Here is a 14230-nt window from a genome sequence, read left to right as displayed (position 1 = left end):
GTTTAGGAATAAGTTTGGATATTATTGGTGTGGGGGGCCTTGATGAGCCCAGTGCAAAAGTGTCGGCCGAGTTTGGCCTCGGAAAGCAAAAGAGTTATTGAAAGACCAGGAAGAATCTGATACTTATAGGGCCAATGTCTGGTAGGAAAGTGTGTACCTAAACAATATTGCTTAGGTAATTGATATGTGACACATTAAAATAATGTAGGTACCTACAATAGGGTAGTGTCCAGGGTCGAAATAATGAAATAATATTTAGTCCGCTTTTTAGATAATCAAAAAATATTGGATACGTATTTTTTCTTTTTTTAATTAAACATAAAATGACAAAGATAATACACTTCAAAAATTAGGAGTGGGGGCCTTTTACGTCACAGTGTCCTGAAAATTGTAGCAACTTGTGACGTCACACTCAACTTTAACACGCTATATCTTAACAAGTTCTGATCCAATTTAAAAAAGAAAAAATACGTATCGCTTAATTTTGGACAATCTACAAGACGGACTAATTATTATTTTTTAGGAAACTAGCCTACCACCACATAACCATATGGTTTTATTATTGTACTTATACCATAATCTGTCTAATTTTCTGCAGCGAAAATTGTCCCGCGCGAATGAATTGATTTTCCTGTTCAATTACCTTGTAGTAGAAAGGAAATTATTTTTGACAAAACGGTAAAACTATTTAGTATTCTGAAAGCCGAGATATGAATTGTTAAGTTAACGCCTAATATCGCTATAAGTACAGTGCGGGATTATCCATATTGCAAAACTACTACTATTCCATTAACGAATACCTAAATGATAAAAATATAAAGACATAAACAGTCACACGCACATACACACACACACACACACATATACGCGCTCACACACAGCTTCCAAGTTTACAGTGTAGATTAAGTGTTTAAATAAATAAATAAAAAATATAAACTTTAAAATATAAATATGTATAACTTATTTGCCTATATAACTACTTTAGTCTTAGTCAACAATAATAAGTAACATAGCCGATAAGAGCTTCCTCTCTCCTATCCCACTTATTTTGCTGTGCCCGACAGGGTCCATGTGAACTATTTATAAGTACTACCACCTAAGAATACATGTGGAAAGCAATAAAAGTATTGAGTATTGAGTATTGAAAAGAAGCAATTGCTACCCCGGTGGCCCCTGCACCTTCTTTTTTATTTGTACTCTTTGGACTGAAGGCCTCCTTATCTATGTTTTTTTTTATCTGCTACTCTATATGGAGAATTCAATCTGTGTAAAACTTCTACAGCCTTGCGCCAATCCTGTCTTCTTCACACGTGCTTATAGGAAAAAGTATTGATTGAAAAGTATTTACCTGTTGGAACTGGCACAAGACAAACAAATATCTATCTAGGGGAAGGACACCCAATTATAATTGAATTAAAACCCAATTAATGTCACTAATCCGGTAAATGTATGGAAATTTCAAAGCGGTTGACCTACAATGGCGTTATATCATTAATCACGACCAAGGATAGTTATTAACGCGGAAAAACGTGGTTACACCTAACTTTGTAAGTTTTATTGAGGTATTACTTATGTGCATATTAATTTTATTTCCTATTTAGTACTTACATCTATATTCATGACTTTGGTTCTAAAGATTTTTTTTGAAGTTTTGAAGACGAAATTTTAGATCCAAGGATTTCACTTTTTGACGAATAGGTCCTTTGCAGATTTGTATCAGTGACCATTGTTTTGAGCTGAATGAAAAATTTGAATCTTGAAGGTCCCCTAAGTCTGGAAATTACCATCAGCTCAAGGGGAGCTCTTTCCGTCAAAACTCGAGGTCCTTCATTGTGACCATTTTGACAAGCTCATCACTCTGTTTTGTTTGCGTCATACCCAATTCTCCTCTCATTATAATTTTATGTAAATGGTTTGAAATCTTCAGTCGTAACATTAAAGGAATCGAGGGTCTGAGAGGTCATTGTATTTAGGAGCGAACAAGCCAAACCAGATAAAAGCCGAAATGGTGACCCTTTTTTTTTAATTCGCTCCAAAAATAGCCACACGCAGATATTTCTTTTTGTATGCTTTGGTGTGATATGAATTTATGGAGGCAATAAACAATATAAATGTGATATAAATAAAGCAACCGGAATATAGCACAGACAAAATCACAAATTCGTATGACGTCATACAATAGATTTTTGCGAATCAGGAAATTATTTGCTATGAATAATTTACCAATAAGCCTAGACTGCTCTTCATTGCAGATGGGTTTATCATTGACTGTGATTTATTCACGGAATGCAGCTTACATTCATAAAAAGTACAACCTAATTGAGAAGCTCCCCCTTTTTGGGAAGTTGTTTAAAAAATACAGGAACACAGAACATTTCTATTACCTAGAAAAATAATTGTTACGGAAATTAAATTGCTTCCCTAGGGAGATAATTATGATGCTTTAAAATATCTCCTGTTATTTCCATGAATAATTTGTTCCAGTGCGTAAAAGACGCGACCCTGTCTCCCGGGGCGCCATCCAGCATGGAGGTTGAGCGCACGGAGCTGCTAGGCTCGCTCACCACACAGCAGCAGCAGAGAACCAGCGCCAGGGTCATCAAAAAGCTCAGGTTGGAACCTCCTGCTGAAAGGGACAAGAGGCCTGCTAAGAAAGATGGGTCTGATGGTAGGTGACTGTTATTCGAATGTAGTGGTCTTTTTTTGTCTTTTGTGTATGTATTAGAGTTTTCACATAATTTGATCTAGTAAATATACCTATAAGTGTCTGTTACGAATTGCTTTTCTTTGTATGCCAAAGTGTCAACTATAACATATTGTACTTGAAACCACTAGCATTTCAGTATCTTGTAACTAAATGAATGTTGATGAAAATAGTAATAAAACTTTCTGTACAAATGACGTTGTCAAGTTTTATTTTTATAATTTCAGATATCCCAGAATGTGAGACACCAAGCAAGATAGACGAAAAGGAGCTCAAATTCCCCACAGTCAAACAAAGGATGCCAAAAGCCTTGTGGTCTACTGACGAGAAGAACTTATTCTTCGAAGCCCTCAATGAATACGGGAAAGACTTCGACGCTATAACCGCTTATATTTGCGCTAAGATGAAGAAGAAAGGCATGCCTGATGTCAACCTGAAGACCAAGACGCAAGTCAGTCACTTCTACTACAGGACTTGGCATAAGCTGTCGAAGCATGTGCACTTTGATGAGAGTGAGTATTGTCAAATGAACCTTCTGGCTTAGACTTTTATGGTCATTTTTGGTGGGCCTTCGACCTTTCAAAAAATATTGCTATGATTTATGATCGTGAAGATAAGAATAGACTGTGAAAATAAGCATTGCTCATTTCGGCTGTTAGGTTAATTTTGAGCTACTCAACCTGTTTATTGATTCTTAAATTATTATTCCAACTAGTCAAAATCAAGTGGGTTTTGGTCAACTATTTATTGGTTGTTGCGAACTTGTTCAGCTATAAAAATAACGCATTTTTATTTATTTTTATCGCGGCGGAAGAAAATAATCAAAAACATTATTACGTACATAGTTTCCATGTCATCTGTCTAAAGTATGTGCATTATTAAATGAATTAAAATAGGTAACCATGTCCATGACTTGGTACATTAAACTATAAATTACATTCCATGTGACAGTCAGCTAATGGGACATCTTATAGGACATGACTATCATTAGATGAGATGTACCTCTTTATAATATTACACCTCCATTAATTCTTGCATTGTATTCTTCACTAAAACATGTGAATGCTTAAGATAAGCGATGATTCTCAGGAAACCAGCGATTTTAAACTGGTTTTAAGATTAATGAAGAAATTAAAAATTATGACAGGTCTTGTTTCACAAATAGATGAAGAACACTTGTTTTTATGTTGAACATAGCAACTACGATGGACATTAATTGCAATGTATTAGTTACTCATATGCAATTACTAACTTTATTATGTTTGATACACTAAAAAATCACTTCCTTCTAACGATATAATACCTGCTACCCAATACATCTACGTTCTTCTGCTGGGGAGTTTGTTGCGCCACTTCTTCTTCCCAGCAAAAACACATAGGAAGTGGTGAAGGGTGGGCGTTTTGGGGGCTATCTTATGTAAATTCTTGACGTTCATAATTATATTTTGAATGCCGTCATCCCAGACATTAAACTGGATTTTTATGCTTACCGATGGTCCTATCATTGTGTTTTGTCGTTCAACAATAATTAAAAATGCAATTTTCAAAAATGTTAATGCCCCTGCGAATGTCACCTTTAAATGTTTTTGAAAAAAAAGGCCAAAAAGACATTAAGAGACCTCGATTTTAGTCCGAATTCCAAAACAGAAAGGGAAAAATAATGTAATTTATAACTTTAGAAATGAGTGGTAATACAAACACTGCCGAGACCTCGGGATACCGGCTTCGAAGAAAGATGCGAAACTTATTTTTAGCCGTTCTATATTTGGAAGGTCGATTTTATACTTTGATTTTTATGATTATATATCGTCTGGGAAAAGTACGGAATAACTTAAAAGTTAAATATTTTTTTTTTTTTTTTTTTTTTTTTATTTTTTTAAAGTTAAATATACCTGCATTGATAATCTCCTTTATCCTGTAGACCTTTATTTGTCAAGTCTTTCAAGAAAGATCTATTGTAATTTGTAAATTTTCCTATTCTATTTACAACGCTTAACACGATTGGTATCTAGATGGGTGACCATTTTGTCATGGCGTGCCTTCCGAAATTTGCTTACACTTAACTTATTGGCTGTCGTTTGAATATATTTGGCAATCGCTACGGCCGTAAGCCAGAGAGTCAGACAGCCCGCCTTGCCAAGGGATATTGGGTAGCCCGGGTAACTGGATTGAGGACGTTAGATAGGCATTCGCTCCTTGTAAAGCACTGGTACAGCCGACTAGTGAAAGCTCACTCCAACACAGTAAATTGCTAGGCAGATGATTTCGGTAACAAAAAAAACAGAAATGTCCTAATATTTAAGTACATTGTTTATGTTAATAATGTACGTTGTTACATAAGAAAAAGAACATGCGCAGTACCAGTGTAAAGGTTACCCTTAACATCCATCATGTAATTAGACTTGTGTTCTCCACGCGTTAAAAATTGACACATTCCCAAACAATGTTGCGATCTAACAATTAGATTCGTGTTGACAATTACTACTGCTAAATTATAAACAATGTGGTTTTTCTCAGAATTTATTAGTTACATTGTTTTTTTTATTTTTAGAGCGTTTTGAAGCGGGTCTAGAATTCTTAAAATTAAAAACTATGAGGTGTATTTTACTTATCCTTCAAGGCAACCTTTCGTGTTTGTTTGTTTGTTCAAAACTTTTTTTGCAATGCTTTCTACAGATATCACGATTACGGTTTGTTTTTATAACATTTTTCCATAAAAATATATATTTTTGAAAACAGGGAAAACAAGGATGGGCTTTAAGACCTAAAATGTAATAATATAACTCTTAAATATTGTAATTTGAATAGTATGCTTATCAATACATATAGGTACCGAACACACATCAAATAACCAACTTATATATTTTTTTTCTTTCAGATGTAAAAAAGGTAGCTCAAGAGTTGTACGCGTTGATAAACTACGGCGAGTTACGCAAGAAGCTGGTGTCGGTGAACGAGAAGACGTGCGCTCGGCTCGGCGACATGGTGCTGTGTGGCAGCATCGTGGTGCGCGCCCGCGGCCGCAACCTGCGCGTGCGCACACCCATGTGCCGCGCGCTCCGCCGCCTCAACCAGATCACCGGTGAGTATGTACTGCCGGCGTGACGTGTCATGCAATATACTGTCATATACACCTCCCCCATGTGCACAGAGCTAGCGCTGGGCGCGCGGGTGTGCGGGCGCGCACAGGTGTGTCTGCGCGCGCGCGAGTGCGCGGCGTGGGCGCGCGTGCAGGCGGCGGCGCCATGCAATATACTGTCATATACACCTCCCCCATGTGCACAGAGCTAGCGCTGGGCGCGCGGGTGTGCGGGCGCGCACAGGTGTGTCTGCGCGCGCGCGAGTGCGCGGCGTGGGCGCGCGTGCAGGCGGCGGCGCCATGCAATATACTGTCATATACACCTCCCCCATGTGCACAGAGCTAGCGCTGGGCGCGCGGGTGCGGGCGCGCACAGGTGTCTGCGCGCGAGTGCGCGGCGTGGGCGCGTGCAGGCGGCGGCGCCATGCAATATACTGTCATATACACCTCCCCATGTGCACAGAGCTAGCGCTGGGCGCGCGGGTGTGCGGCGCGCACAGGTGTGTCTGCGCGCGCGAGTGCGCGGCGTGGGCGCGCGATGCAGGCGGCGGCGCCATGCAATATACTGTCATATACACCTCCCCCATGTGCACAGAGCTAGCGCTGGGCGCGCGGGTGTGCGGGCGCGCACAGGTGTGTCTGCGCGCGCGCGAGTGCGCGGCGTGGGCGCGCGTGCAGGCGGCGGCGCCATGCAATATACTGTCATATACACCTCCCCATGTGCACAGAGCTAGCGCTGGGCGCGCGGGTGTGCGGCACAGGTGTGTCTGCGCGCGCGAGTGCGCGGCGTGGCGCGATGCAGGCGGCGGCGCCATGCAATATCATATACACCTCCCCATGTGCACAGAGCTAGCGCTGGGCGCGCGGGTGGCGGGCACAGGTGTGTCTGCGCGCGCGCGAGTGCGCGGCGTGGGCGCGATGCAGGCGGCGGCGCCATGCAATATACTGTCATATACACCTCCCCATGTGCACAGAGCTGGCGCTGGGCGCGCGGGTGCGGGCGCGCACAGGTGTGTCTGCGCGCGCGAGTGCGCGGCGTGGGCGCGATGCAGGCGGCGGCATGCAATATACTGTCATATACACCTCCCCATGTGCACAGAGCTAGCGCTGGGCGCGCGGGTGCGGGCGCGGTGTGTCTGCGCGCGCGCGCGCGGCGTGGCGCGCGATGCAGGCGGCGGCGCCATGCAATATACTGTCATATACACTCCCCATGTGCACAGAGCTAGCGCTGGGCGCGCGGGTGCGCGCGCACAGGTGTGTCTGCGCGCGCGCGAGTGCGCGGCGTGGCGCGATGCAGGCGGCGGCGCCATGCAATATACTGTCATATACACCTCCCCATGTGCACAGAGCTAGCGCTGGGCGCGCGGGTGTGGCGCGCACAGGTGTGTCTGCGCGCGCGCGTGCGCGGCGTGGGCGCGCGGCGGCGGCGCCATGCAATATACTGTCATATACACCTCCCCATGTGCACAGAGCTAGCGCTGGGCGCGCGGGTGTCGGCGCGCACAGGTGTGTCTGCGCGCGAGTGCGCGGCGTGGCGCGATGCAGGCGGCGGCGCCATGCAATATACTGTCATATACACCTCCCCATGTGCACAGAGCTAGCGCTGGGCGCGCGGGTGTGCGGGCGCGCACAGGTGTGTCTGCGCGCGCGCGAGTGCGCGGCGTGGGCGCGCGTGCAGGCGGCGGCGCCATGCAATATACTGTCATATACCCTCCCCATGTGCACAGAGCTGGCGCGCGCGGGTGTGCGGGCGCACAGGTGTGTCTGCGCGCGTGCGCGGCGTGGCGCGCGATGCAGGCGGCGGCGCCATGCAATATACTGTCATATACACCTCCCCATGTGCACAGAGCTAGCGCTGGGCGCGCGGGGTGCGGGCGCGCACAGGTGTGTCTGCGCGCGCGAGTGCGCGGCGTGGGCGCGATGCAGGCGGCGGCGCCATGCAATATAATATACACCTCCCCATGTGCACAGAGCTAGCGCTGGGCGCGCGGGTGTGGCGCGCACAGGTGTGTCTGCGCGCGCGAGTGCGCGGCGTGGGCGCGATGCAGGCGGCGGCGCCATGCAATATACTGTCATATACACCTCCATGTGCACAGAGCTAGCGCTGGGCGCGCGGGTGTGCGGGCGCGCACAGGTGTGTCTGCGCGCGCGCGAGTGCGCGGCGTGGGCGCGCGTGCAGGCGGCGGCGCCATGCAATATACTGTCATATACACCTCCCCCATGTGCACAGAGCTAGCGCTGGGCGCGCGGGTGTGCGGGCGCGCACAGGTGTGTCTGCGCGCGCGCGAGTGCGCGGCGTGGGCGCGCGTGCAGGCGGCGGCGCACAACCCGCGCGCCGCGCTGGCGCTGCCGCTGCGAGCCAGGCTCAGGGCACTGCTACGGGCGCTGCAGAATAGGTGGGGAACTGTATCCTTTTCATGTGGCTTCGGCTGAAGAAAATTTTGACGATTTTTCAAATGGACTGTGTAGTTCAGAAAGGGGACCAATAGCAATTGCGCGTACGCTCGAATTTAGGTACGCGACCGCGGTCGGTGAGCGAGTGGTAGATGCTGCTGCAGTCGTCAGCTGCTCGATGTGTGGGCGACACGATGAGATCATACGCTGCTAAGGTACCACTACGCGATGTTAGGTAGGCCAGAGCGCATATCGAACGTTCGTCGTGCCCGGCTAGATGTAAGATGTGAAAACGTCAACAAATTATCACTAACTTCCACCTTTGTTTTCACATACGACTCGAAAAAGATTGCTTCTCGTACATGTACTCACTAATAAAACTAGTTCCTAAAATACAATGTATTAAATAAAATACAAAACAGCCGATAAAATCATCTTCAACAATGTATAGTATTACTTTGTAAAACGCGAAAATTATATGGTTTTGTTAACACAAAAAAATTATGCATCCGAGTGCAGTCACGGTGTAAGTAAACAAGGATCTGATCAAACCGTGATATCCATTAAACATACAATGTAAAGGAATTAAGTGATAGCTGTTTTTGCTGGTTAAACATTGTAGGTAATTTGTCACGAATCTATTAAATATTGAATATTTTGTGAAGCTGTTTTATGAAACTTAATACAATGTGCTGCTTTCTTGCTATTCGTACACCTATTAGTCGGCAATTACTTACGTTCCCAATGTTCTATGTAACTGTGTATTTACGTGTTAAAGATAGAATTTTCGCATTAGCCCCATACAAGTATTGTCAACTTCCGATCTCGATATATTACTGTAACGATAACCAAACTTGGGCTTGCGCGTACTTGTCATCGGAATAAGCCTGCGGACCGGCCGTTGAGTTTTGCAAAAATTTATACAAAAGCAACCCTTAACAAAAAGAAAATATTGTACTGTCCAATAAAAGGCTTAAATAAAATAAAAGCCTAAGCATGGCTATTCGTTTGTTTCAAATCTGCTGTTAGAAGTTTACAACAGGTCTTAAACGCCGTCCAGCCGTAAGATTTCTTCTAGAAGGTACTCGCAAACTATTCCATAACTCGACCCCAGTCACCGTTCAAGCTGCACAAGGTAGCTGACGTGGACGTCAAGACAGAAGACTTGCAGAAGGAGCCAGAAGAGTACGCTGATGTGCCTCGAGCTTGTGAGGATACGGAGCCCAGTGGAGAGCTGGTGGAACACCTGAATATGGAGACTGATAGGATTATCTTGCAAGGTAATTTGTTAAGAGCCTTTTTGTGACTACTTATTTTTAGGACCTCGTAATTGTAAGACCATGAACTTTTCTTCAATAATATGTTGCCTTTTTTTATATTCCAGTCGTTTAAAGATTGACTGTACCTCGAATGGAATTCTAAATCAATTTACTTCTCATACATTTTGGTACGCGATCTTATCTAGTCGAGGCTCGTTCTTCAACGTCACTTTCTGAACATCTCAAAACCCATATTTGCATCTCGAACTTAACAATTTTATAGTTTTGAAAAGTCGTTATTATAAACATATCATACTTCCACTAAACACAGGCCTCCCCCATTGCTTTCCAATAAATATCTATAGACAAAATCCACTTTAGAACTGAAAGCGCCGAAGAAGCTAGCTCTTCACGTAGGGCCGCGGCCCGGGGCTGACATCCACCTGCCCGTGGTCTCGCCCAGCGAACAGCTGTCCAGCCAGAAGATATGCTTCTCCTCATATCTCGAGCGGATGGGTTCGCAGCGAGATAAAGATGGCGGAGGTGAGTAAATGAACTTAGAACATCGAAGCATTTGTTTGTGTAGGCAAGTCAAGGGCATTACATATGAAATTATAGCTAAGTAAAAGTTTTTGACAACAATTCCTATATGCATGCGCATTGTATGTAAATACAGCATGTAAATGTTTTGGCCAACACTGATATCAATTCTAGATTTAGGACTGTAAAAAGTGATTGAGTAGGAGATATTTGGAAAATTACGATATGTCTAAAATTCAACTGTGTATTAGCAGTACCTATGAACAATGTCTGTCCTTATTTGTATTATTAATACCACCCGTATAGAACAACAAATACCTTTCCAGCCAAAATCAGAACTCCAAAGCGTCAACGCAAAGACAGCACCACAGACAAAGACAAGGAAGAACAAAAGAAATTCAAAATGGACGACCAAGACAAACTGATCAACATTGAAGAGACGGCCATAGATGGCATAGAGCTCATGGCCAACTACAAAATGCCACAGGAAGACGAGGAGAAACCAAGCACAGAAGACGAAAAAGAAAGAGAAATTATTGAGGATGACCCCGCCGACTTACCCGACAGAGACAAAGATGTATCAGAAAGAGATAAAGAGTTATCTGAAAGAGATAAGGACATGTCAGAAAGAGAGAAGGACAGCTTTTCGGAAATGGAAGACGATGAGAAATATAATAAGAGTGATACGGATAATGAGAGCGATGGGAAAGATAAAACTGCTAAGGATACTAAGTTTAAGAATTTGAAGGTATTGTAGACATTAATAATATTGACTTTAAGTCCTGTTTTATAATTTTATCTTAATAGGTATTGCTGTATACTTCATAAACATTTTGATAGTAACTAATTTCTCCATACATATTTTACAAGTCATTGTTGCCTAAATTATAATCTTCAAACAATATTTGTCCCAGGTAAAATTCCGAATACGACCAAAGAAGCGTGGGGGCAGTATCTATACCCTAGTCATGGACAAGGATGCTGAAGAGCCGAAGGCAGAGGAACCTCCTCAGGAACCGCCCAAGGTTGAGGAGGAGGCTAAGCCTGATATCGATGTGGACCTGGCATTGAGGCAGATTAGGAAGGGCTGGAGTATATATGATGCAGGGGATCTGACTATTGGAGATTTGTATCTGATGGTGAGTTTGAAGTTAGGTGATTTTGGATTATCTTCTTGGTGTCAAAATTAAGATGCATTGATCCGAAATCGGCTGAAAACAGCAGCACTTAATGAACATCAAATATTATATGAGACTGTGTGGTCATAAATGAGGTGGTTTTCTAGGTCTAATCTAGGTGGATAATTTGTTGAATTTCCGTTTAATTAATTTGTCAACTGTATTGTGTCTATACGTATATCACCAGTATTGATACAAATAATTTGTGAAGTAAATAGCAATCATAAAAGGGTCTTAAAATAGTTTTGTTAAAAAATGAATTTTCAGTAGAATCGAGGTACTAATAATTAAAACATCAAAATATCTTGTAACCGTTATTCTAGTTCGGTTCCCGATCAAAGCTCGAATTAGACTACTGGTGGGCGGAACCCACTCCGCCACTCCCACAGCCGCAGAAGACCGCCACCCCGCCCACAGCGACGTCCGACAAACGCGACAAGTCCGACAAAGCCGACAAGTACGACAAAGGGGCCGACAGTTCTGTGGAAGACGAGAAGGAGCGAGCGAGGGAAAGCGACAATGATATTCTGTCGCCTAAGAATACTTATAGTCAGGATAGTAATGATGGCATGTCCGGGGATGAGAGAAAGAGTAAGATTTTTAATTTTTTTTTTTGTATATCTGTTCGTTTTAATCTCATTCATATGTATTCATTGTTGAAAGTTCACTTTTCTTAACCATTGCCATAAGCTGATACCTACCTCAGTCCTCACTGTTATGTATGTGTTATAATCTGATGACTAAATATGTATAGCCTTCCCTGCAATTCATTCACTGCTTTCTTGGTCTTTCCTATCACACATTCATTCTTTTGCTAATTTCTCACTTACGTGCTTTCAAATTCAATCACTTTCACATCAAAAATAAAACTGCAGAAATCCTTAACAGATTTAAAAGTTGAAAACAAGAAAGATTTAGCCCAAATATGAATTAACAGAACGAATAGAATCCTTTTTACTCACCATACCTTACACTTTTCCTAGCTTATCATCCTGCCTTGTTCCCAAGTCAGTTGGGGTCAGCGTAACATGTCTTTTTCTTCCATTCCTCTCTGTCAGACGTTATACTTACATCCACTCCCTTTTCCTGGCTTATACAACAACAAACCAATACATACACAAAAATATGATGATAATCCTTCTAACCTATGTTGCATCATGCATGACGAAAATCAGTGTCGAATTTCACCACACCGAACACCCAAAAAAAATCACCATCACAAAAATTCAGCACTGTTCAATCATCTGATTCTCACAATATATAAGACATATTATTTTTAAATATTATTTTTTTGGTAGTAATTCTGGTGTATGTATGTATGGTCAGGTGAACAGCTGGCGTCTCCGGAACATAAGGCGTCGGCCAATAGTGGGACTTTCAAGTTGGTCAGCAAGCTTATCAATAGGCCGCAAGCGCCGCCTCCTCAGACTGGCTTCGCTGTCATGAGTGATAGGTATGTATGACAAATACTACAAATTTTCAAGGTGTAAATAGGATGTCAAAGAGAATCTTGTGCCCAGCAGTTTTAATTGATAATCTAGTTAGTAATTGTCAGTTTTTTGAGCACACACATTGACAGTTTATCTGTTGATTTATAAAGGAAAATAAATAATAAACCACCTCATAAGGGTGCTTGGAAATTGGAAAGACTTCCGCTTTTTTACACGCTTTTTATTAGCTTCACCTGTATGTTTGTAGGTTTGTATGTATTTAACAAATCTTATAGAAACTTTTGAAAAATATGCAGTATCACTTTAAAAAATAGCAAAAATATTATAAAACAACGGGTTTTCTTCTTTGCAAATATCCAAAAGAGGAGTAAATTTGAAAAAAAAAATAGTTCCAGAACTTTTATTTACTATGACTTTTTAAACGGGATGTATTAAAACTTCAAGTTTTTGTATTTTGTGTAGACTGAAGCGGTTACTAGCGCTAGTGGGCAACCCGCACGTGGGCGCGAGCGCAGCGCCGCCCGGCGGCCGCTGTGTGTGCAAAAACATCCATGTCTGTTCACACGATAGGAAACAACCAGTACAGGTAACAACTCGTCTTTCCTATACAATTGTATATGTGGAAATGAATAATTGGTGCAGTTATATTGATGTAAACAGGTAAAAAATAAAATTGGTTCAAAATGGTATCGGAATGACCGATCGATATAGCCGCCTCTCTACATCCATTTTTATCTGTAATAATGGCAAAATAATCACAGCAGAAACTTTTAAACTTCGGCTTATAGGAGCGATGTAAACATTCCTTTCTCACATTAGGTTTTTGGAAGTCGTTAATTTTGTTGTTAACAAATGTATTTTGTTTGTTTCCTTAGAAGCCGCAATTCTGCACGGCGGCGGCTCGGCAAGAGGAAGCTAGCGCCGTGTTCCGTCAGCCCACACCCATCGCGCCGCGACCTGACAGCGAGGTAACCTGTTACACAAATACTTACTTAGTTCAAGTTTATTGGATTTCGTTGGGCTTGTAAATTCCAACAGTGAAGATGATGTTGTGCAGAGAGAAAAGTTCACACATATCTGTTTAGTCTTGTTGTGTTAAATGCACCATTTAGTAGAAATTGTTTGGCAATTCCTCCTCTTATGTAGTTTTCATAGTGACTGTTAAACGCACATTAAATATTAATAGATTAATTTAATTTATTTCCGTCAGTTGCATAAAGCTTCATTAAATCTATTGCTGACACTTTTTATCTTGTTGATAAAGAAAGAGAGTCAGCAATAGATTAAAGCAGCTTTAACTGTTAGCGTTGTGTAACTGACATTTTATAGTCAATTATATCGATCGGCAGGAGTCATGGCGTCTACACAACAACAAGACTGTATCTACTATCTAACTTGTTAACGAAATGGTTATATTTTTTTAACTTCGCCATGTCTATTACATCCTTAGATAAAGAAGCGCGAGATGCAGCTAGAAGGTCTCCCGCGCTGGCGTCGCGGACGGCCGCGCCTGCCCGACCGCCGCGTCGTGGTGCAGCGACTCCTGCCTCTCCTGCCTAAACTGCCACATTCCACCGGTGCGTATCATCATCCGCCTAGCCTCTTCCCTATGTTGGGATCCAATA

At 42.8% G+C, this 14230-nt stretch overlaps 1 protein-coding gene across 1 annotated transcript in view; it reads left to right on the top strand.

Moving 5' to 3' along the window:
* LOC110380319 (protein cramped) overlaps positions 1-14230 on the top strand; it is a 30695-nt gene that overhangs the window by 13113 nt on the left and 3352 nt on the right. Inside the window, exons 3-15 of the mRNA XM_064039368.1 lie at positions 2485-2668; positions 2932-3216; positions 5583-5786; positions 8014-8189; positions 9292-9457; positions 9818-9979; positions 10303-10724; positions 10891-11115; positions 11478-11745; positions 12481-12607; positions 13068-13191; positions 13481-13573; positions 14056-14182. Of these exons, the coding sequence (XP_063895438.1) occupies positions 2485-2668; positions 2932-3216; positions 5583-5786; positions 8014-8189; positions 9292-9457; positions 9818-9979; positions 10303-10724; positions 10891-11115; positions 11478-11745; positions 12481-12607; positions 13068-13191; positions 13481-13573; positions 14056-14182 (2563 nt within the window). The remainder of the gene's footprint in view (positions 1-2484; positions 2669-2931; positions 3217-5582; positions 5787-8013; positions 8190-9291; positions 9458-9817; positions 9980-10302; positions 10725-10890; positions 11116-11477; positions 11746-12480; positions 12608-13067; positions 13192-13480; positions 13574-14055; positions 14183-14230) is intronic.

This window comes from Helicoverpa armigera, chromosome 19 (genome assembly GCF_030705265.1).
Source record: "Helicoverpa armigera isolate CAAS_96S chromosome 19, ASM3070526v1, whole genome shotgun sequence".
Taxonomy (NCBI): domain Eukaryota; kingdom Metazoa; phylum Arthropoda; class Insecta; order Lepidoptera; family Noctuidae; genus Helicoverpa; species Helicoverpa armigera.
The sequence above is the reverse complement of the archived record's forward strand: the minus strand, read 5'-3'. Positions and strand labels throughout refer to the sequence as shown.